This window comes from Sebastes fasciatus, chromosome 18 (assembly GCF_043250625.1).
Source record: "Sebastes fasciatus isolate fSebFas1 chromosome 18, fSebFas1.pri, whole genome shotgun sequence".
Classification (NCBI taxonomy): domain Eukaryota; kingdom Metazoa; phylum Chordata; class Actinopteri; order Perciformes; family Sebastidae; genus Sebastes; species Sebastes fasciatus.
The window spans coordinates 9,814,372-9,839,803 of NC_133812.1; the positions used below are offsets into that span (position 1 = coordinate 9,814,372).

At 39.2% G+C, this 25,432-nt stretch overlaps 2 protein-coding genes across 3 annotated transcripts in view; one reads left to right on the forward strand and one right to left on the reverse strand.

The window, feature by feature from the left end:
* Positions 1 to 3,072: 3,072 nt before the first annotated feature.
* mmut (methylmalonyl CoA mutase) lies at positions 3,073 to 24,683 on the reverse strand. Of its 2 annotated transcripts, none has more exons than XM_074615425.1 (13): positions 24,550 to 24,683; positions 22,568 to 22,998; positions 20,835 to 21,202; positions 20,572 to 20,729; positions 15,880 to 16,051; positions 15,531 to 15,779; positions 15,116 to 15,227; positions 13,814 to 13,929; positions 12,046 to 12,161; positions 8,701 to 8,832; positions 8,459 to 8,606; positions 6,701 to 6,868; positions 3,073 to 4,177 (listed from the first exon to the last, which is right to left on the reverse strand). In XM_074615425.1, the coding sequence occupies exons 2-13, from the start codon at positions 22,962 to 22,964 to the stop codon at positions 4,049 to 4,051; spliced, it is 2,265 nt and encodes a 754-aa protein (XP_074471526.1). In that variant the 5' UTR covers positions 22,965 to 22,998; positions 24,550 to 24,683; the 3' UTR covers positions 3,073 to 4,048. The 2 variants fall into 2 exon arrangements, with proteins under 2 accessions (XP_074471526.1, XP_074471527.1); XM_074615426.1 differs by having other exon boundaries at positions 24,320 to 24,559.
* The window catches only part of gzf1 (GDNF-inducible zinc finger protein 1), a 498,954-nt gene continuing 484,208 nt past the window's right edge, over positions 10,687 to 25,432 (forward strand). Inside the window, exon 1 of the mRNA XM_074615421.1 lies at positions 10,687 to 10,698. The gene's annotated coding sequence lies outside the window, so the exon portion shown is untranslated. The remainder of the gene's footprint in view (positions 10,699 to 25,432) is intronic.

Here is a 25,432-nt window from a genome sequence, read left to right on the forward strand (position 1 = left end):
GCAATGTCAGTCATAGGGTGTGTAAATCCATCTAAAAAGTGTACCAAAAAAAATGTCAGTGTGTAAATTTGCATACATTCCACGTACTAAAATTGCCATACTGTATGAAAACTTCAGATGCAACTCAAGTGTGACATCCTCTGTAGAATAAAAATGAAATAAACTATCTTCACATGTGTGAAGAGCACTGGCGTGTTCAGGGAGTGGCCTTGGGTGGCACAGGCCACCCCTGAAATCTGATTGGCCACTCCAAGTGCCACCCCAATATCTTAAAATATGATTGGCTATATGCCCAGTCAGAGGCGGGCCACGGCACTGAATGTAAACTGCACTCTTGTTTAGAGTTGCAGTTCCTTCTCAAACCCGAGAGGCAGAGATGCGCGAAAGTAGTATGTAGCCTGCAAAAAAAAAAAGGCGCGAAGAAGAAGTTTGAGCAGGTGAACCTACAGGTGAAACAAACTTTTTTTCTACAGTCAGTCTATGGAAGCAACACGTCTCTGGAGCGTCGTCGTGAAAGATGTGAGTAGCCTACATTTTACTACACTTACTGTGCCTGTAGTTAAACGCTGTAACGGTAATAAGCTAAACATTTACCCTGTCTTGTTTTATTTCTTTTTATTGTAATTGGCACAAGGCTGTCATCATCTCATCTCATTAGCAAACACTGTTTTGACTGTCAACGATGCTAAATCTAACATTGAGCTATTCTGTACTGCGTAACATTGTTATGTTAGACCCGTGTTGCTGCATGTGAGCGGAGTTTTTCAGCTCTAAAGCTCATTAAAACTCATTTGAGGACAACCATGCTAGACAACAGACTAAGCCATTTAGGTTTGCTAAGTATTGAGTCAAGAAGAGCGAGGGCACTCAACATGGATGATTTTATCAAAGTGTTTGCAAGCAAACACAAGAACAGGCGAATTGCACTGTTTTAACCCTCCTGTTTTCCTCAGGTCAAGGAAGGAAGAAGGGAGGGAGGGAGGACGGAATGAAGAACAGAGGAAGGACAGAGGGAGGAAAGAAAGAGAGAGAGAAGGACAGGAAGAAGGGAGGGAGGAAGGAAGCAAGGAAGGAAGGAACTGTCAAAACAGATTGGGTCTCTTGAATGGTAATACTAGGTAATACTATCCAACACTGTAACACATGTAAAGTTTATAATTTGTTTGGTTAAATAATTTGTTCAAAGAGGCGTATGTATTCTAAATATGTTTGCACTTTATAGGCGGAGAGTGACTGTGTTTTTTAATGTGCATTGTTTTCTTATGTTGGCTTTTGGAGTCACAGGTTATTTTGTAGCATTATTACTGTAACAAATCAGTGTTGAAACAAGATTTGTTACAAGTGATGTAAGCTTTTTTTATGCACACGTAAGCTCTGGTAAGGTCAGCTATCTCTGTTGATAAAATATTCTACACGGTCTGTACCTCCAACCATTTACATTGTTGCACATGTAATGTTTTGCACAGTTTTGTCAAGTAAATATTTTGCCCAAAGACTTATTTATTTTAATTTTGTTGGCACTTTATAAAGTGACTGTTTTAGAATGAGGATTTTCTTTTGTATGTAACCTACTTTGGGAATTTACAAATTATTTTGGCATTATTTAACAGTTCACTTTACAATGTTAAAACAAGATTTGCTGGTATGTGAGGAGGGATGTGACTTTTGTTTATACCTGGGAGTTCAGGTTTCTCTGTTGCTGAGAATACTACAGTAACTTACTACACTGTGGCACATGTGACAAGTTTTGTCAAGTAAATGTTTTGCCCCAAACAGGCTTATTTATTGTAATTTTGTTGGCACTTTATACAGAAAGTGCATTGTCTTTTTTGTATGTACTGTATATCATACCTTGGAAGGTTGTTTTGAGGTTAGAATAAAGTATGGTAGTTTTCAATCACATTTGTATGTTGCCTTTTCCTGAATGTTGGTCTGTTCTTGCACCCCTATCAAAAATGTCTGGACACGCCCCTGGTGAAGAGCGGTTGTGGCTACATCAACCTTTGGAAACTCCCTCCCTGATTGCTAGCCTTTACTCTCGACACGGGATCCAACATGGTGTGCAGAGGGGTAATGGATCTTTGAAGTGTGTACATGTAGTACACATATTCCATTTTATAATATATCCATGACACTAGTTATATAACTAGCAACAAGACGCTGGCTAGTAGCTCTGGGAGGCTGTACTTGGCCCAGCAGGGCTATACAATATAGGCTACACTAAAGGCAGCATGCTAACATACTCACAATGACAATACAAGCTTGTTTATGTGTAATAGGTATAATGTTTATGGGACTGTAAATAGTTTTACAGGTATTTGGTCATACATAAAACATATCAAAACAGGTCTTCTGGAGTACTACTGCAGAGGTAAAATGTATATTTGTGGCTCCAGAGGGAACTGCGTGATGTGACATCTAATAAATGTCCTCAAGTGATGTCACTTGCATTGTTGGTAATGTAGGCACTAGGTTTTGACAAAGAAGAAGAATGCATGGAATAAAAGAAAGATGATATTGCTGGTCCTACAATGTTAAAGGGGTGGAATACTCACCAAAGTTATTACAATTCATCCTCAGGGGGCCATGAATAGCAAGTTTTCCTGGCACCCCGTCCACTAGTTGTCGAGATATTTCAGTCTGGAGCAAAGTGGTGGACCGACTGACCGATTGCCATCCTAGTGCCACTTACGCCCTAGCCTGGCTGAAAAAACAACAACTCCCACAGCACCAGAAGAGCTGCAGAAAATGGAATTTAAAATAGTGAACTGGAGGTGCTGCACTGAAAATAAATAGAGGACCGTGAAAGTAACATAATGTCCTCACGTTTACACCCAATCACTGTGCTCGTACTTGCTGCAAGGTCTAAGAAGTACATAAGCTCCACCTCCGTTCAAGCCAATTACTGCAATTTAGCAATTAGTAATTAAGTCAATGTCAAAACGGTGTCAAAATAAATCATTCGCTGAATTTTCATAAGCTGTCACCAGTTAGATTTGATATATTGCCATTCAGGCTTAAAAAACATCTAATGTGATTGAATATCTCAGAATAAAGGTGCTACAAGTCACATTTCCAAAGTTCACATACTTTATTTATTTAGACCAAAGAGTTAAACCTGATTCAGAATCACAAGTAGAAAAATACTATTTCCAAATAATCACTATTTGGTGGTTTTATTTTTGAATGGCAGTAAGATGAATTAAACATGATGCAAGTGATCACGACAACAGAAAGGACACTTTCAAGATAATATATCCATGAACATAAAGCCCAGGGGTAATAAGAGGTTTGTTTTGATGTGATTTCTACCCATCCATCTCCATCTGCATCTCACTGGCACTAATAACACCCTGCTACATAATTGAAAACACTCACAAATTTCACAATAAAAGCATTACATTCCAAGTAAGTTTATAGTGCTGTGATGTAATGTTTAAACTTGGATGCCAAAAAATGCTCTGCTCAAGCCAATGTTTCTATCACATGGTACTGTGTTACATGGTAATGTTTGTTTAGCAAATACTAATTTGATTAAATGTAGTGTATGATTTATTGTTTGTTGTCAGAAATGTCAGAAATATTGAAGTATTTCCTATTAAACTCTATAGTATTGACCAAGAGGCAGGTTTTCCACTCATGTTCTGGAATTTCTAGGATATTTACAGGATATTAATAACCCTGTAACCACTGCAATTCACACACAGGCATGCTGCAAAGGGTGAAATCACCATTAATCCGACTGCAGAGGTTATGTGGGACAGGATTTCTTTAGATTTTGAGTGATACTGTCAATAAACAAAACTAAAACAATACGTTTGTGATGTTAACTTATTTTCATTGTGAAGTTACAGGACTGAAAATGGAAAACAGTGAGGATACTTTTCATTTTGACTGCTACATGCTGTGTTCTCATGGTGGGGAACGAAATTTTTTTGTTATTCAAGTTAAGTCAAACTGATTCTGTACAGCAGTGTGAGCTCCCAGTTGTGGCTTTGTTGCTGATACAATATGAATAGACAGTTCTTTATAAGTTTGTAATTTGAGTTCACATGGCCTGCCGGATGTTTTCCAGGCTCTTCTCAATGTTGTCAATAACGTCCACTGCAGCTTGCGGGATCCTGGTTCCGGGGCCGAAGATGGCGCTCACGCCGCTCTGGTACAAGAACTCATAGTCCTGCACACACACAGAGGTAGAACACGGTTTATATGAATTGCAGTTAAAGCTGAAGCAGGTAGACATGGAGCTAATACATTTAAAAAAAGTTATTTTTATAAAACGGCGTCTGTGTCCTCCGGTACTGTTTAGCTATAAAATGAGAACATTTGTGACCCAGCAGCCATGTTGAGATCAGTTGAAGAAACACAAAGCACCGCCCACCAGCCGGAGCAAATGTTCTCATTTTACAGCTAAACAGTGCACTACAAGATGTTTCTGAAAACATTTGAGGTGAGAAATAGGCATTAACGTAACAGAATATTGATTCATATTTAATCAGCGCTGTCTCGTTTGATCGTTTGATTGGAGTTTGCGAGTGATTGACAGCTGCCTCCGTTGAATGAACAGCCAATAGGAATGCTCTCTCTCTGAAATGACCTGTGATTGGCCAAAGCCTGAAAACAGAGCCATGAGGAGGTACAGAAGTCTAGTTTTCTCTCAGAACACTTCAATTTCAATATGCTGAAAATATATTTTTGAGTTTTTGACCAATGATGCCAAAAACAATTTAGCTTTAATGAGAAATTCAGCTTTATTCATGTAGAGAAAGAAGGACGTGCACAGTCCCTATGTGATTATGATGCTAATTATGCTGTAGCATGATTAAACTAGAAGTAGCCCCCAAAAGGAAAAGGGATGAAATGTGTTTTGCAGACAAGATTGACATGAACAAGATGACAGGAAATGAGAGTGCACTGCGTGCAATCAAGGACATCCTTAAGTATGGTAATACCAATCATCATTACAGAGTGATTTTCTTGTCCACATGACAGCAGGGTATATGCTTTGCTGTCTGCTTCAAGATCGCTAGCAGTGATGCCGGGGGGCGATGCAGGCTAAAAGCTTGCCTAGTAGAGCCGTCATGTCATTTTTCTATCATCTTCTAAAAGGCACAGCTTACTGTGCACGGTGTGGTGGCAATATCAACATGAATAAAGCTCACTGTGTAGAATGCGGTCATCAAACTGACACCAGCAACTCACACAACTCACACAACTCATTAGAGGATAAAGCATGGGGGATCGGGACTTCTCGTCGCTGGGGCCACACCTGTGGAACCAGCTCCCAGGAACAATTATGGCCTCAGACTCTTGCTGTTTTTTTAAATCTAATCTAAAAACACACCTGTTCCTCTTGGATTTCCCCTAGGGTTTTTAAAATTATTATAATATTATAGTAATTTTACTTTTAACTTGTATCAGGAAATATTTTGTCTATCATTTTAATCATCCTAACTTGACGTTTTTATTTGCATGTTTCTTGTGTAAATTGTCTTAATATTGTATTGTGATTGTTTTGTGTGTGCTATATAAATTAAATTAATTCTTATTAATATTATGATTTATTATTCAAATCCTCAGGGTCGGCTTTATTTATTGAAAGAAAATGCCTCACACGTACTGGGAAAATGTGATGCTTTTACTGCCCTTGCAAAACGTCAAGCCTGGACATTAACAAACATTACCTTCACTTAGTGGGGTCTTGGGTAAAACAATTAGACAGCGACCCCCTCACTGCCCTTTTCGGAATTCCTTCAATGCCCGTGACTAACACACCCAAAGCCACAAAACAAGTTACTCCATGCACCAGTCTGCTTGCTAGGAGGTTTATTCTCCTTAAATGGACATATTGATCCCCCAGCTACTCGTAATAGATGGACTCGTGAGATACTGCAGTGCATTAGGCTTGAGAGGATTAGGAGGCGCCAAACAAGAACCAAACAAGAATTAGTGTGGGTGGGAGTGGGGTTTGCAGCAGATAAACACAGAACACTGTTAACACTACTCTCAATTGTTTATGTTATTAATTTCTGTGCAAAAATCAATGAAGAGATTGTCAGTGTGCTGACTTGACTGTGACTTGCCCCAAAACTGCATGTGATTATCATAAAGTGGGCATATCTGTAAAGGGGAGACTCGTGGGTACCCATAGAACCCATTTTCATTCACATATCTTGAGGTCAGAGGTCAAGGGACCCCTTTGGAAATGGCTGTGACAGTTTTTCCTCGCCAAATTTTAGCATAAGTTTGGAGCGTTATTTAGCCCCCTAAACGACAAGCTAGTATGACATGGTTGGTACCAATGGATTCCTTAGGTTTTTCTAGTTTCATATGATGATGATTTTCACTCTAGCTTTAAAACTGAGCCCACAACAACCTAAAAATCACAGGTTGCGTTAATGCGTTAAAGAAATTAGTGTCGTTCAAACGAATTTGTGTTAATGCGTTATTATTGCATTAACTTTTACAGCTCTAGTAAAAAAATAATAAAGCAAAGCTTGTGCTATTGCTGTGGACTGTGGCATTAAGGAGGTTGCTTTGGAAGAGTAAAAACAGAGAAATTAAAGAGACAATGAGAGAGAAACAAAGCAAGATGGATGTTTACTAAATGGCATATAACAACAGAAGGACGACAAGAAAATGAGGGGGGGAAATTCTCTCGGTTAGAGATTTGATAATCATGAAAGAAGTCAAAGGTTACCTGTGGTGGGATGACGCCTCCGCAGATGACCAGGATATCTGGCCTGTTGAGCTTCTGTAGTTCCTTGAGGAGCTCCGGCACCAGGGTCTTGTGTCCCGCGGCAAGCGTGCTGACTCCGACGCAGTGTACGTCTGCATCGACCGCCTGCTGGGCGACCTCGAGCGGAGTCTGTTCACCCAGGAGTCAGACATGGAAAAAAAAAAAATAATAGACAACTCTGAATGGCGTATGAAACATGAGAAAAAAATCAATATAATGCGGTGCAATACCAACACCAGAAAGTACTTCATTTCATTAAATCTTTATCCGCCCCTCTTTGCATTATTTAACTACTCCACTGAAAAACATTCAGAACATTAATCATCAGTAAGCTACTGATGTAAGCTGCACTGTAAGCTATCAAAGAAAATATAGATGCATCCTGAGCAACTTCAGGTCAGGGAGTCATTTACACATTACATTGATCAACTCATATGATATCCAGCATGGGAATCTGAGATTATCTGGGTGAATTTGAAGATATCACAAGAGGTTTTTTGAACTCTTGAACTCTTTAATCAACCAAACAATAATATAAAAACAACTGACTGTAAATCTGTATCCGCAGCATGTAGTTACTTTAAAGAGCAACGAAACACTGCCCTTCAGCCAATCAACTAAAGTCACGAGGTATGGCGTCAGAGAGTGGGGCTCGGCTGTACTAGGTTAGCTCAGTTGCACCCCCACTTGGCTTGCTAACACTAAGGAGTGTTATATATAGAATAGAGTCTTTCCACATTGTTTTGCCATTGAAATGTCCGGTATGACATCATCAAATAGGGTTTACATTTTTTGGGGTGGTTTTAATTATACTTTAACACAGAGAATGGAAGCAGTCAAACTGCTTACAGACCTGTCTCACAGCAAATATTTGAACTTGTCATAGCAGTAAAAAGCACAGGTGCAACTGCCTTTGTTCCATTTGAGTGTGTCTGTGAGCTCTGCAGTAGAGTTAGCGAGCGTGCACGATAACAGAGCCCTGGTACTGACACACCTGAATGTAATGGAAATAATTACGGCCATTAGTTGCACCTGCGTCTAAGATATCTAAATGTCAATTTCTTGGGCTAATTTGCGCGGCTTGATAAGTGTACTGACAGAAAGGTCAATAAGCTGTTTTTAGCTCAAAATGCTTTGCCAGTAAATGTCATTTCAAAACTCCCATTATAAATACGATCAAATAAGAAAAAATAGAAATAACGGAAAACCTACAAATAAAAGTGTTATTTAAAAGTGTTATAAAAGTGTTTGTGAGCTTATTTAATTGGACCAGACCAAGATGTAAGTGGAAATGGTCTTACTCTTATTATGCAGCTGCAGCAGTCAACATACTGTGTTGTTTTTACCATGCGTAGGGTTGAGTATTTGTACTTCCCAGTGCACCTGGCTCTTATAAAGAACCAATTAAGAGCCCTCTTAATGTCTGAGAGTCTGCAGATTTGTACATTGTTAAATACAAAGATGTGTTTAGTAGAAGACAAAAGTGCCAAACCTTGTCTTTTAAGTTGAATAACACTTAACGCAATGTGGGTTTCACCATCAAAAGGCTACATCTATTGTACATCAATCTCAATTATATCTGCTTATATCTATTCCTTACCTTTTATACTTATTAAATATTTTTTACATTTTAGGATAATTACATTTACTTCTCAAACCTTAAGTACTTAAAGCATGTTATAAGGTGTTTTTTGCTCCATTCTATTGTCTGACACTGACCTGAAACAGCGGTCCGATGTCCACATCGAAGCCCAGGTCAGCAAACCCTGTGGCGATGACTTTGGCGCCCCTGTCGTGACCATCCTGCCCCATTTTCGCCACCAGCAGTCGAGGGTTCCTGCCCTCGTGCTTCTTAAAATCTGCAACTCTGAGATTTAAAAAAAAAAAAAATTGGTAGGATATGTAACTCCAACCAGTCGAGCAATCAGTCTGAATGCATGTAAAGATGCTTTATATTCTACCTATTGAGGGTCGCGGCAATCTCCTCATGCTCCCCATACTCGCTGCGGTAAGCACCGCTCACCATCCTGGTACTGGCCTTGTGTTCACCAAACACGATCTTCATGGCATCAGTTATTTCACCGACTGAACATCTAAAAAAAGAAAAGGAAAAAAGCACACAGCATCTTCCTCAATATGTTTTCACTTTATGATGATAAATAATGCGAGGCAATCCTGTTATTCAATTTGCTTTAATTCATTTTAAGACTTCTCCATTCAATAAACTGAATGCAAATGTCCTTGCTTTTTCATTTGATTGCAGTTTGTTTGATTACCTGTATCATTTCGTAGTGCCTTATATTACCGTCTGTGTCACACGGCAGAAAGATTTACTCTAGTCTCATTTCCCACAATTTCACCGTTGCAGTGAGGGTAACAAAATAGCAATGATCAAAAAACGTTGGTGTAATTTGCATGTCAATTGTGGGAATGAAACTTGTACTTATACAACGTATGAAGCATATTATATTGAGATGGATTAAAGGTCTATGGGTAGCAGGGCTGACCCGAATGTATAGCTCTCAAAATAGCCCATGAAATAAGGAATAATCCCACAACATTATTCATTATTCATACTCAATGTTAATCATTAGTCATTCTCAGACTGATATCGCTGTTTGTTGTGTGTAGAGGTGCGTGTGTTTGCAGTAGTGCAGCAGCAGCAGCAGCACTGTCTCGGACACTGAAACGGAGGGGATGGAGACAAACAGACAGAAGAACATGTCAGCCTGATGTGCTGTGCTGCTCCTCGAAGCTTCGAATACCTTTCGAATATTTCTCACCGAAGCCTCAAAGCCCAAAAATGGGCCTTAATGGTAGTAAAAGTGCATGGGATGTTGAAGTGGTTACAGATGACGGTGAGAGTTGTGAAGTTCAGTAATCTCTAACATGCCATGCCAGTGCCTCTCACCGAGTGGGCTGTGATCAGCATGTGATCTTTTAGTGAGAGCTTTCTTCGCTTGAAACAGACAGTGTCTATAGTCAGTTTATCCACGTGTGTGTGTGGGTCTCATAATCAGGTCAGATAGTACATTTGATATTCTTGGTTATACCAAACAAGACTTCATTTCACATGTGACCAATAACTTCTTAACTAGTCACTATTAAATAACTTGGTTTTGGTCAACAGTGTACACAAACCTTTCTTGCCATTAGATAAAAATGAAATCTAACTTTGGTATTCTGGCAGCTATAAAAAGACATTTAACAAGCTTGTATTACCAAATATCCAAATACTGTATATGGACATTAGCTAAGCTCAGACATCTAATTATAAAGTTATTTTAATAAAATCAGATTTTTAAGGAAGTATCTTGCAAAATCAAACTACAATTACCGCCTCAGTTTGTATGCCTCCGCCAAACAGTCAAATTGCAGTTTATATCCATGTCTGTCCAAAATCAGTTCATCATTTTATCCTGTTAGACATTTGTGTAAAATTGTCTGATTAGCATATGAATTCTTGAGTTATGGCCAAAACAAAACATGTTTTGTGAGGTCACCTTTGACCAAAATCTAATCAGTTCATCCTTGAGTCAAGGTGGATGTTTGTGGATGTTTGTGCCAAATTTGAAGAAATTCCCTCCAGGTGTTCCTGAGATATTGTGTTCACGAGAAGGGGACAGACAGACAACTTGAAAACATAATGTCTCCAGCCACGGCTGTCGTTGGAGCGGAGGCATAGAAATCTTTTTCCTACAATTGCTGCTCTGCCACTGATGAGTTTGACTGTTATGTATGAAGAAACTTTGACCACAGACGTACTGCTCGAGGTTGGTGAACAAAAGAGCTTTGGAGAAAAATAGCACAACGATTATCTTCCTGTATGGTGTACGCGAGCTAAGGTATTTTCAAAGCATCAGAAGAACATTCTTTCACCGCAGTTATACATTGTTATACTACAGAATATGCCACCTGGTATTTCAACTGGATGTAACCTTTCAACGGAGAACATTGTGGTGAAATATAATAAACAATGAAGGAAAGGCAGGAAACATTATCACAATTACATTTCATACTATAAGATAAAGTCGAGCAATCTCGGGACCCATCAGCTCTCAGTCTGACGACAGATAAGCCTCTGTCTGGATTGGTCAATGCTATTCTGACTGCAAACGGAAACCAGAATGCATCTGATGCCAAAATCTTGTCCCGTTACCTACAGATTCTACATGTTAATGCAGAATCTGTTATTAGTAGGGCTGTTAAAGTTAACGCAATAATGACGCATTGGCGCAGATTTGTTTTAACGCCACTAATTTCTTTAACGCGTTAACGCAACTTGCGATTTTTAAGTTGTTGCGGGCTACATGATATGAAACTAGAAAACTTAAGGAATCCATTGGTACCAACCATGTCATACTAGATTGTTGAGAAGGAGGCTAAATAGTGCTCCAAACTTGCACAAATGTTTTGGCATTTTCAAAAAAATGTCATTCAAAACTCCCGTTATAAATAGGATAACCACTGGGCCGGAGCCCACTGGTGGGCCTCAGAGCGCCACCTAGTGGGCTGCGGAGGTATTGACAAATGGTTAGATTAACCTATTCAAAATCAGACGGCCACTATTCTCTCTTTCAGAGGTTGTAGTGGGCTCAGTGTTAAAGCTAGAGTGAAAATATGGTATCAACGGAAACTACAAAACCTAAGGAGTCCATTGGTACCCACCATGTCATACTAGCTTGTTGGGAAGGAGGCTAAATAATGCTCCAAAATTACGATACATTTGGGAGGAAAAACTGGCATGGCCATTTTCAAAGGGGTCCCTTGACCTCTGACCTCAAGATACAGTATGTGAATGAAAATGGGTTCTATGGGTACCCACGAGTCTCCCCTTTACAGACATGCCCACTTTATGACAATCACATGCAGTTTGAGGCAAGTCATAGTCAAGTCAGCACACTGACAGCTGTTGTTGCCTGTTGGGCTTCAGTTTGCCTGTTATGATTTGAGCATATTTTCTATGCTAAATGCAGTACCTGAGAGGGTTTCTGGACAATATTTGTCTTTGTTTTGTGTTATAAATTGATTTCGAATAATAAATATATACATACTGTACATTTGCATAAAGCAAGCATATTTGCCCACTTCCATGTAGATAAGAGTATTAAATACTTGACAAATTAAGGTACATTTTGAACAGATAAAAAATGTTAACTTGCAATTAATTGTGATTAACTATGGACAATCATGCGATTAATCGCGATTAAATATTCTAATCGATTGACAGCCCTAATTTATAGAGATTCATTTAAGAGTGGTCATTACAGTTAGAGATTTTAGTGACTGTGTTAGGGAGTTTTGACCTGGCTCGTGCTGCATCAACAGCCAGGCCCAGAAGGTTGCCCTCCCCGGTTCGGGCACACTCCTCAACGGCTGCCAGGCACTTCTTCGCTGCCTCTGGGTCACGACTCTCTCTCACCTACAACAGACAAAGGAGGCAAAATGCCATAAACATGGTAGTTTTTATCTTCCCTGCTAACAACATTTATACCACTGATAGAATCCACTATACACAGTGTATATGAATGTGTCAACTAGTGTGTCTAAGTACCCTTTAACACAAAGAAAGAAAAACATTCATACGGCTAATAGACCTTTCTTACAGCAGACATTTTGGCTGCGGTTAAAAAGTCAAAAAATTATGCCCTAATGTCTTTTCCTAACAACTATTCCTTGACCTTAATGGAAAACATCATGAGGTCAAGGAAAGTTGTGAAGGAGAATTCATAAGGATTTATGAAACGACAACCACGCTGCAAAGATAATCCCACTGCACATAATTCCATCAGTGACCGGCTTGCTTTATCCTCGGACATGTAATATTTATTTATGTTGATTATTTGTTTATTTACAGTTTGCTATATGTTGCTTTGCTATTCATTTTTTAAACAAGAAAAACTAATATGTTTTATTCTTGTTTGGTTTTTTACTTAAATGTTACATTTAAATAATAAAATAAAAAAATAAAATAAAAAGTGAAACAAAATGATTGTCACTGTCTACTCATATTTATCAACATGAATCCCATTAGTATATGACTGTATGAAAATATTATGCCAGATGGGCATATCGTTTGTTTTCATGAACGGCCGAATGGTGCTTTGCTTTAAATGTTGCGGCCGCAAGGAATTGTGGGACAGTTGTTGAGTAATCACTGTATTATGTATCTTGCATACACAAGATAGACAGTAGTTCTGATAATCAGCCAAACTAACAAGCTGTTGGGCAAACACAGCCAGCCACCAGAGGGTTCCTAAATGAGAAAACCGCATATGTTGAGTCCTCTATTCATTATTTTTAAAGGTCCAGTGTGTAGGATTTAGGGGGATTTATTGGCAAAAATGGACAACACAGTCTCATCCCAACTGGTCACATACTGGCACCCTCATACCGTTGCATTTCGGTCGCATTAAACACGTGCTTAATGTTGTGAATTAAACAAAAACACTTGACGCCCTGGGAATGAGATCGGGTTGAAATGGAATATAATATTAATAACTATGTTTTCATTAGCATATATTCATCTGAAACTAAGAATTGTGTGTGTTTTCGTTAGCTTAGAATGAGCCCTTCGTATCTACATAGGGAGCGGGTCCTCTTTACGGAGTCCGCCGTGTTGCTTCGCCATGTTTCTACAGTAGCCCAGAATGGACAAACCAAACACTGGCTCTAGAGAGAGCTTTTCATGTGAGCAGAGGGTTGGTTGCAATCTGCAACCTCACCGCTAGATGTCACTAAATCCAACACACTGCCCCTTTAATTATTTAGGTTTAAGTTTAACTGGGCTAATTTATCTTCTTTTCATTATAAGGATATTTGCCAAAGTATTCAAAATAATTGTAAAAAGCTCACATTCTTCATAGATTTTTAGTAGACAAGAACAGTAACTAGAACAAAATCTTGAGATTCTTGTAGAAATATATTAATATACTGCATATGCACATGACATGGAATTGTATTTGTGGTATTCCTTAAGCATTGCTTTAAACAGAAACTAAAATGTGGAAAAACAACAGCATTATTCTTTAGACAGCACATATTTATCCATTTGATTCTCAAAGGATCACTGACCTTTTTCAGTTTTTCAATCTGTTTCTGACGTACAGCGGTGTTATCTATAGCCAGCACCTCCACCGTCTCCTCTTTCTCCAGACGGTACTTGTTCACCCCGACGATGACCTCTGATCCTGGAGAAGAAGAGGAAGAAAAGTATTCAGCTACATGAATAAACGCAAATTAACCACCCAAACATACATTTGTGAACAACCTTTTCAGGGTATTATCCACTTTTAAATAAGCAAAAGTCCACTCCATTAAGTGTATTACTTCCTACCTACATCTATAAGACACCCTTTTTAGACACCTTACCTTTGTGTAAAGCCGAACAACGCCCCTTAGCTGTGATATAAGGACAAAATACCACGTCTGTGGTGAGCTATTGCTTCATTAATATTCAGTGGGGATAACTTCAAGGATTCGGGGGAATCTATCTTTAAATAATTTAATTCTTGATGTTATGTATATTTTAATTAATTAACTGTCATAATTATCTCCTTCACCATCTCAGCGACTAATCAAAATGTAGAAGCCCTGCATATCATGGCCAGCATATCATGGCCAGAGATGGTAATTGCTATGAACATTCAAGTGTTCAAAAGATACACAGAAAGCAGACAGATGCTTGGAATTCTCTATATCTCCAAAATAGAAAATCTCACAATTTGACCACAATGTAGGAAAAAACTAAAATGATCCGAGAGCCACACACGGTCAATCAGAATTCAAGGCCCATCAGAAGAGGAAACAAATGTCAGCAGCCAACAAATATGTGCAGCAACAGTGAATCAGAAAGTCAATGAATATCAATGAGAGCGAGTATCAGGGGGATTATGGAGGAGAGCTGCAGTCTGTGAAGGTTCTGTTCTGCTCCAGCGCGGTCACTTCTGGCGTTATGGGACGCAAGGCAAATTCCAAAGAGACACAAAGACGCCTCAGTTAACTTCCCCCGATAACAACCTCGCCAAGTGCACACACATCTGCTCGCTCCTTGAATCAAACTGTGATACGATCTTGAGCTGCTTTCCTATCCACTTGTGGTAGCCTTGCTCCCATTGGGATCTAGCGGACTCAACAGGCACGTGTTAGAGTTAAGGCACTTTCAAGAGACGCATTATATATATATATATACCAAACCAAATAACATACTGAATGCAGGACACGAGAATCCTTTTTCATAGGGCTGTGCAATGAAACAATTATAGCTTCCAACGATTATGAAAACAAGATAATCGACATAAAAAGATTATCGTGCGCTCCCATTTTGTCCTGCGTTATAAATCATAAATAAGCCTATGATATATATTCTTACAGTACCTGAGTCAATGCGGGCCTGTCTGCGAGCAGCACATTCCTCGATACGGAGCTTTGGAATGCCCTCCGCCACAGCTCTGGCCATGCCTCCCACCTCCTCTATTTCTTTAATGAACTATACAAAGGAAAACAGAGCTTGTGAAAGAGTGACTCAATGAGGATGGATTACTTGTGTAGACACTGTGTACATAATGTACAATGACATTTACCTCAAAAGACAACATGGCTCTAAAAAAGTTCACATTAACAACAATATTTTTAATATTTCACAGAAATAGATGAACCCCTCGCTGTATATTACAGGCCAGTTTTGGGGAAAAAATTGGACAGAGGAAAAACTAATCTGTTAATGAAAACATTACTTTGGTTAATTTGGAGGGAAGCCCAGGCTGTCGCCTGTTTTGGCCCCATGACAAACCTTCAAAGCTGTGTTATAGACGTCATCCGTGAGAGCCTCCATCATGTGCGAGCCCCCCCAGGGATCAGCGACTTTGGGGATGCCCGACTCTTCCTGGATGATGATCTGGGTGTTCCTGGCAATGCGAGCGCTCTTCACTGTGGGCAAGCCCAGAGCTTCATCGAACGAGTTGGTGTGGAGCGACTGGGTCCCCCCGAACACCGCCGCCATGGCCTCAATCACTGTACGCACCACGTTGTTGTATGGATCCTTAGAGGAGGAAAGTTCTAATAACTATTCGTTCATTTGACATGTTTCAGTTTGATCTCTATACATTTGAAGGACTTTCAAAATTCCAACTTATGCTTACTTGTTCAGTGAGGGACCAGCCTGAAGTCTGGCAGTGTGTGCGGAGCAGCAGAGACTTGGCATTCTTGGGCTGGAAGTTCTCTTTAATGAGCGTGGCCCACAACCTCCTGCCTGCCCTCAGCTTGGCAATTTCCATGTAGAAATTCATCCCAATACCCCAGAAGAATGACAACCTGGCAGCACACACACACAAAATGTCAAAAAAGAGAAATATAGTCAATTATTCAAATTAAATGAAAATTGAAAATGAGAGCAATTCTAAACAAAAATAGAAATCCGAGATATTTGTACAGGCACAACACAATATAATGAGATAGACCCACCACTATTGGAGTATCCAAATACAAACAACACGCTCTAAAAAGCACTTTATGTCTCATTATGGCGTATAGCAATGCCAGTAACCTAACAACTAGATACAGTCACAGACTTCATCCAGTGATGACTATTACTACAAATAGATGGCAGAAAATGCAAGCGAGCAACAAACCTCATCTGCTAGAGTTTAAATAAACAAATAAATTACCATACTGACAAAACCCCAAGAAGAACACGGTTGGGATGCTACTCGGGTTAGTTTAAGGCTGAAACATTGTTTGGGGTACAGCGACCTTTCGGCCCTTTCCACTCTTCAGCATTTTCTTCTGTGTGCTCCTGTCCTCATAGTGGCAATTGCAAGATTTCACAGACCGAAAGAAAACAACCAATCAGAGCCAAAGAGTCTCTAAAGCAGCTGTCAACTCTGATCAAATGGTCGAACTAGGCAGCACTGAGCAAATATAAATCAATATTCTGTTACTGTAATGCCTATTTCTCAACTCAAATGTTTTCAGAGGCATATGTTAGTGTACTGTTCAGCTGTAAAATGAGAAAATATGCTCCGGCCGGTGGGCGGTGCTTGATTTTTGCAGCCAGGTCACAAACTTTGTCATTTTACAGCTAAACAGTACACTACAAGATGTTTCTGAAAACATTTGAGGCGAGAAATAGACATTACAGTAACAGAATATTGATTCATATTTGATCAGAGCTGCCTAGTTTGAGAGTTTGATCGGAGTTCGCGAGTTTCGCAAGCAGAGATTGACAGCTGCTGTAGAGAGTGCTCGTGTTTTGGTTCCAGTGCGGTGAAATCTTGCAAATGCTATTAGGAGCATTAGAAGGAGGCAGAGGAACATGATTTTTTCTCAGATCATCTGTCTCATGCACTACTATCTGGATAGTTTTATAAAAATAACTTTTTATCATATTTGCTCAAAGTTACCAACACAATAAATTTAACAGCCGACCGGCAGAAATGCTAAAATATGTTTATGTAATCGAGAGTCTCCATGACAGACTGTCTATCAGAGAGAACTGACTAGTCTCTTTTTCAACTACAAAATGTCCTATTGTGGTCACAATTATATATAAAAAATATTTTTGCAATCCTTATCAAAAATATTATGCATTTATGAAGAAAAAACTGATGGTCAATATGTATGAATCGGATGTTAAACTCTCAAAAATCCAATATCGGTTGAGTTATAAAAGAAAATGGTCATCAACCAGCTGTGTAAACAGAGCAGACCAAAGTAATGATGCAGCACGGCCAAGATGGAATTAATCATGATGAATTTCCACTTCTGTTCTTTCATGTTTTTACAGTGTATCAAATAAAACAAAAATGATTGTTTAGAGCGAAGGACAACTGATACAATATGTGTATTTCTCTACAAACTTGTAACGTCCACCCTTTAACTGTACTACAGAAACTCGTCCCCTTGCTCCAGATACACAGTAAGACTGTGACCGTCACAGTGACAATATCAACATTAAGTTGTCTTTGTGCAAACCCACTGGTGGTGAGTCTGAACAATAAGAGATAATAGCTTAGTGTGGAAACCTTTCCATTTCACACAATAGAGTGACAGCTCGCTATTGATTCAGAGTGACTGTCTGTAAGGCCGGCCTCGGAAGTCATTACGTGGAGAAAGGTAGAGCTGGACTGGGCCATCAGGATGCTCCAGGGGACTGCATCCACACGTAACTCTGCTATTATCGGAGTAATTGACGTATGAATAGGAGATAATGGAAGTGCAACGCAAGGAACAAGAACTGGACAGAGGGCAGGGTAGGTGAAGTGGTACAGTTGTGTAATTGACTGAAAAGACCTTCTACTGTCTACGGCAGCACCACATTATAGATCATTTAGCTCAAAGTGGACAAGAAAAACATCATTCTACGGAGCAACAGGTGGGCTGAGCCAAAGAGATTCACATAAAAGATGCATTATGAACAACAATCAGAAGAGAATTCACAACTTTGTTCAGTCCCTGAAGGAACAAGTGGCAAAATGACAGCAAAAATGTTGATGTTAACACATCCAATATGTGGTGCCTTTACCCAAATGTATCCTATTTTCTTCTTTAGAATTGATATCTATATTACACACTTTGTGTTGGGCTCAGTGGGAAGTATTTGTATAAATTACCATTTGGACAAGCAGCCTTTCCTTCTGGCTTTAATTGTATGCAAATTCAGTCTGTGAGCAACATGTGGTGGTTCAACAAATAAGGAGGACGGTATTTGTTTGCCAGTTAAATGTGGCTGTCACACGTATGACTAATTATGCATTAGTCAAACATGCACAGCGTCGGTGGAATATTAATAAAAGACCAACATCATGAATGGCAGAACTAAATATTTGATAGTTTCGTCATTAACAGAACATTCAGCTAACGCCTGAGTGAAACACTGAACTGACTGACGGCATAAGCTCCTGCTCAAAAGGAGTGATCTTAAAGTGAATGTAGTCGTTGTCAAATTGAACCAGTAACACCATCTACTGACACTGGTGGTGCTAAGAGCTAAGTCACACCTCAGCAGGTGTCATGGTTGACATTGTGTATCCCTTGAGTCCAGTATTTTGTTTGTTGCAGTTCCTTTAGAGGGAATATCTGACCTAATTTGAGTTCAGCTTTGGGAGGATGGGGCCGCACGTTGTAGAGGAAGTGTAGAATGTGTGATAAACATATTGGAGAGTGTGATGGTGTTATGAGATGTGTGATAGACAGAACTACGCTTTCAACTAAAAGTAGGGATCTTAAAAAATGAAAAGTCTTTTCAGACTAACTTTTATCAAACAACTACTGCTTCAGACTCTGACTCTACATTCATCCTACATTTTTATCAGATATTTCATTGTATATATAAAAATGTTGGACTCTCATTACTGTGATTCATACCTACCTCAATAAGAATATAAAGGAAGGTTCACACAATATGTAGCTTTTTGTCTCTTCAAAAACATTCTGAGGTTATTAACTTAATGCTCGATGAAAATGATTCTTAATTTACATTTATACATATTTCACCACTTTTCTCTTGCTAGAGGACGTGTCAAACTCAAGGCTCGCGGCCAAATCCAGCCCCCTCGCAAATTTTGATCCGGCCCGCATATCAATTTAGATTCTCAATAAATGTTGTCCTGCCTAGTTGTGGCCTGCACAGCAACGCGTGCCCTTTACACAAAACACACAGGCATGCCTCCACTGTCTGCAAGCTAGCTAACACAGAATGGCACAAAAACGTTTTACCCGGTTATGAGAGCCAATCTGCACCTATGGGTTGTGGCTGTATGGGACATGTATACTACACGATTAAAGCTTTAGAGCCGATAGCATGCAAACAAAGCGTTTCAATGCAGTTGCTGCAACCAGAGGCTGTGCAGTGTGTATGTGGAAATGTGCAGCCTGTGTGCAGAAGTAGACATGCCCAAGGCTGGGTTTGCCAACAAGGGCAAAGGGGACAACTACCTCAGGGGCCCCTAAATGTAACATGTTCACTGTTTGGCACATAGTTTGTTATAATTTGATAAATTGGAAAGTTTAGAGCTGAAATTATTTAGTTGATTAATTGATTAGTTGATTTACAGAAACTGTTTTGATAACCAATTACTCATTTTTCAATCAAAAACACGCAAGACGCATTTGTTTCTGCTTTTCTTTGTCTACTGTGATATGATACTAAATCAATATCTTTTGGATTTGGACTCCTGCTTGGACAAAATAACAATCCATTTGAATATGTCAACTTGGGATTTGAGAAATTGTGTTGTTGGAAAAATAATCTTACGTTGCTTGGAGTACCGAAACACAATATAAACAACAGGATTTCCCTCAGGAAATTGTTCAGCCGAGTTGGTAAGCCACCCAGACCATTGTTCATTTCCTATCCTATCAAATTCGATGGTTTCATTTTTTTATTAAATGTCCCACACAACCATTGAGTTGCCATATTCAGCCCTGTGAAACAGGTTGTTGTGAGTTGGCTGTGTGGTAGCCTACTGCTAAAAATGTAATAAGAATGCAGTATTTTGCTTGACTAAATGCGAGGCAGCTTTTTGTTGATTTGTTTAAGGCCATATGGGCATGCAACAATATAATCAGACATTTTACGTTTATATTTCGATCAAATAAAAGCATGTCAATAAACTATATATGTCTGGCCCTTAACGTGATTTTCATTTCCCAGTGTGGCTCTTAGTGAAATTGAGTTTGGCACACCTGTGCTAGAGTGTCTGAGACATCGCAAAGGAGGTATGAACTTCATAACAGCTCCGGCTCTACCTTAAAAATCTAGACATGGCGGTGAGCTACAAATATGTAAATCAAACTTGGTCCCTCCACACTTATTAGATCTTATTATTTTGTACCTTGGGGCAAACTCATCAATGGTTAAGCCTGCTTTCAGACCAGTGCGGCAGTACTCCAGGCCGTTAGCGATGGTGTAAGCTACTTCCAGGATGGCATCAGCTCCAGCTTCCTGAAGATGGTAGCCACTGATGGATATGGAGTTGAACTTGGGCATGTTCTGGAAACATGGAGAGTCATTCAAATCAGCGAGTATTACATTAACAACATGACATAAAGTAAGCAGCATACGAGCAGGTTACTTAAATACTTAAGTGGTACCTACCATGGCGGTATAAGCGAAGATGTCTGCGATGGCCTGCATGGAAGGCTCCGGGGGGAAAATATAGGTGTTGCGTACCATAAACTCCTTCAAAATATCATTTTGAATCGTGCCAGTTAGCTTGGCTTTAGATACTCCCTGCTCCTCTCCGGTTACGATAAACATCGCCAACACAGGGATGACTGCTCCGTTCATTGTCATTGAGACGGACATCTTCTCCAGCGGGATTTCATCAAACAACATCTTCATGTCTTCAACTGTGTCTATAGCAACTCCGGCCATGCCGACGTCTCCGTGGACTCGGGGGTTGTCGGAGTCATAGCCGCGGTGCGTCGGGAGGTCAAAAGCCACGGAGAGACCCTGCTGTCCAGCTGAAATGAAAAAGAGATTGTGGATTAGAGCCTATGAGAAAATGGAGATACAAAAAAGGGAAGGGAAGTCATAGATCATCAGATAGCAAAAAAAATGTCACACTCATGAGAGTGATGGGAGGGTTCAGTGCTTTACAGGGGGACACTTAAGCAAAGAGAAGTCACAGTAGATCAGCAACAGGCAGCGTCCAGCCTCTGGCTAAAGACTAGCAAACAAACACGCCTGCAAGCACCAACACCACCAAGATTCAACTTGAAATCCTTATTCCACTAATGAATCTGTCTATGTCGTCAACTATTTTGGCTTGTGCCCACCATAACTGAAGCATAGTGTTATCCCTCCCTCTCATACAACACTAAATGGTGAACTAAGACAGCAAAATGTGACCTCTATTTTCCCTTGTTATTTAAAGGACTGTATATTTGAATAACAAGTATTTGTGGTTGGCCCTTGAAAGCTTTGATGACCTTCAAGAAGGTTAAAACTACTTGTGCAGTTTCTGCACATGCTCATATGCACAAAATCTGCATGACACCTTAAAATGCCAAAGTCATTTTAGTCTTTCCATCTTCTTAATATTCTATGTAGTTTTCTAATTATTCTGTGTAATTCAATGTGAAGCCTCTAGTATAATAATGCATTTCAGAGGCAGTTTTGGCTCAAGTGTGGAGCGCAATATTTTCTCAAATTTGCACTAGTGTACGTGTACCATCCTAACTGAAAATATATCTAAACTGCCAGGTTTTATGGAGATGTGACAGCCAAAAACCTTATGCGTAAGGTTCAGATGTGTTCCAAGAACATGTCCAAAATTGTGTGGTGAACAAAACACAAATTATGCCATTGTAGGATATAAAATGTTGATGCACAATAGATTTGAAGTGGTGCAGAAGTTGGTGAGAGTAATGACTCGTGTATCCAGCCAGTTCTCATTCCCATGGCGTCAAATACCAACGCTTTGTCACGGCCGTCAGCGTTCGATACCGCCACACAAGGAACACTTTAGTGCCGGTCGGCGACGCACCGGGCTTTCCAATAACTACAATGTAAACCCATCCATGGAAACGGTAAACGCTGCGTCATTTTCACTGTACAAACAAAGTAATTTTAAGCCCAACCATGTAGCTTCTCAAGTGGTTTTGTTGCCTAACCTAAGCAAGTGTTTTTGATTAATTCACAACATTAAGCATGTGTTTACTGCTAGCGAAAAGTGACACTGAGGGGTCTGACAAAGCTTCAGTAATGACGAGTTGAGATGAGAACATGTTGGTGTATCATTCCAAGGTCACTTTAAGGATGTGTTTCCACTTGAATCTACAGTGTTTCATCTACAAATGTTAACATACACAACAATAAAAATCTACCTTTAATGTTATCTTTATAGAACTTGTTGCTCTCCTCCACAGTGCTAAAGCCAGCATACTGCCTAATAGTCCAAGGTCTGTTTGTGTACATGGTAGGATAGGGCCCCCTAGTGTAGGGAAACAATCCTGGCAATTCATCCGGCCTATCAGCTGAGTCTGCTTTGGTGTACACAGGCTTGATGTTGAGTCCCTCAGGCGTGCGCCAGATCAGATCTTCCGGGTTCTTCCCCTTCAGCTGTTTCTTAGCCAGGCTGGCCCATTCGGGATGCAGCTCATCCTGATCCTGACACGGGGTGGATGTGTGGATCAGAGAGCGGTGTGTGTGTGCTGAGGAGACGGAGGCTCTAACCAGGCGCCGGGCAGCCATCGCTGCACATGCCCTCTGTGCAGTCAGCATGCTTTGTTGACTCAGTCAGACGCACATGAATCACCTGAGGTAGACAATAAGAAAGAGATAGGAAGGCGAAATACTTGTGATGGTTGCATGTCAGCATAGTTCGGGGTGAGTTAATGATGCCAGCACACATTTCATCTTCTATGAAGATCATTTTTCTTAGCTTAGAGACAAAAACAGTGCTTCAAATATGATATTTTCTGAGTTAATAACAAGACAATAGTTTTTTTGCACATGGATATCACCCAACAAGCAGCATTACAGTGAGAAATGTTAGTGTTTCCTGCTTGCTGACACCCTCTACAGTTCACTTTGTTTTGGTGGATGATTAACATGAGAGGCCAACCATTAGTGTATAGCATATTCTGACACACAAATGACATTTACAGACAAGAAAACGAGTTGTGGTTGGACTAACGTTAATTTAGTTTAACGACATTTGAGAAATACAACAAAAGAAGAACTTTAGCTAGCGTTAATGTTAATTATCATGCTCAATACTGGATGTTTGGCCATATCCTCCTGGGAACCGAGTTAAAAAAAAGTGTCTTCCAATTACTTTTTTTGTGATTTCCTTCCTATTTAGGGTTAAAAGCAAATCTTAACAATTTAGGTTTGTTAAACTGTATTTGTATTATCCACTGTAGTGGACTACAGGACTATTTCAGTGTGAAAAGACTAACAAAATGAACAGATTATGGCTGTAGAGTGATATTAAACCAAGAATACATTCAAATTGATTTTAAAAAAACAAACACATGCCATATCACTGGAAAGCTTAGGATGTCCTCTTTACAATACACCAGGGGTTGATAGAGTAGGACAAAAGGGTAAGAGGATATGCATGTCCTCCACTACAGAGGACACATGTCAATGGGCTGGGTCTCAGGAGCATAATGCAAAGCTGACACCCATTCACTCTGTATCCTTTATATCTGTATTTATTGTTTTTATAATTTTTCTATACCTTTACCTCTCCTGAGTTTCACTCTGTTTACTGATGCTGCTGCTTTGACACCTGAATTTCCCTCCAGGGATTAATAAAGGTTCATCTTATCTTATCTTACATTTGAGAAATACAACAAAAGAACACATTTAGCTTGAGTTAATGTTAATTATCATGCTCAATACTGCATGTTTGGCTATAATGCAAAGCTGACACGTAGCTACTGCATCTCAGAGATGTTACTGTTTAGTCAATCAGTCATATTGAAGATCATTAATGAAGGTTTGAGGCTTGATGTTAAACACAGCTGCTAACATGTGACACCTCCCAGAGGACAGTGGTGTAACATCTGACAGCCACAACGCGAGCTAGATGAACATTACAAAAGTCAAAAAGGCACGGGATGACTTACTCGCTATGGATGACTTTGGAAACTTTACAATGAGTAGTAAAATGGCAAAACGTACAAGTTAATGTTAACTTTAAGTAGGCTGTTGCTAGGTGCGTTGCTAAGCTACCGCTCGCTAACTGTAGCTGTTAGCTTGAACTGTTAGCATTCCGCTAGCATTAAAAACAGTTTGTTACGCCGGTAACTACGTTTTATAACACACAATTTTGCATATTTTCAGATAATTTCCTGACCTTGCTTGTCTGTTTTGCTCTTTCAGATGGACTAAAGGCGTGTGTTCGTCTGTCCAATGAAGTTTCATAACATCAGCAGTCAGCCAATAGCGAGCTGCCGTCAAGCCGTGACCTTTGACCTAACACACCGGAAGCACATGTGGAGATTCAAGATTGTTGAATGTACTAGAGATATGCAATGTCAGCTTTAGCAAATATAATACATTATATATATATATATCTATATATATATCTATATATATATATAATGTATTATATTTGCTATATATATATAAGTATATATATATATATGTATATGTATATACATATACATATATATATAGATACTGATTTTAAAAGAATGTCCTCCTTTTATATATATATATATAAAAGGAGGACATTCTTTTAAGCCACATCATTGTATGTATATATATATATACATACAATGATGTGGTTTAAAAGAATGTCCTCCTTTTTTATTTTTTAAAGATACTGATTTTAAAATTTGACTATGATTGATAACTTAAAACTCAAAAAATTCTAAATTGACTAAAACTATTAAATTGTTTAAACATTTCAAATTTATTCCAATTATTTAACAGACCCCGAATGTTTATTTATTTTGTTTTTTTATTTATTTTATTCATCTTTTTTCATCCTTTCCTTACATTTTCTTTGTTGTATAATTTATTTTTTATATTATTTTTACACTGTAAAATATATTTGCAGAATTGTAATGAAAAATCTGAACATGTATATGAATCTATTGAATTGAACTTTTGAAATTAAGTATTATAAAAAATAATATAAAAGTTACTGTTAGCACATTCCAGGTATTACTCCAGTTGTGTGTTATTTACATAATGTTAGTGAAATTTGTTCATCCCATTTGCTTTGTAGATAG

Excerpts from the sequence above, each read along its gene's own strand:
- mmut (XM_074615425.1), bottom strand. The coding sequence starts at position 22,964 with ATGCTGACTGCACAGAGGGCATGTGCAGCGATGGCTGCCCGGCGCCTG. Across the intron at positions 20,730-20,834 it reads TCTTCGCTTATACCGCCATG|AACATGCCCAAGTTCAACTC; the intron begins GTAGGTACCACT and ends CCATGTTTCCAG. Across the intron at positions 8,607-8,700 it reads ATTGCCGCGACCCTCAATAG|AGTTGCAGATTTTAAGAAGC; the intron begins GTAGAATATAAA and ends TTTAAATCTCAG.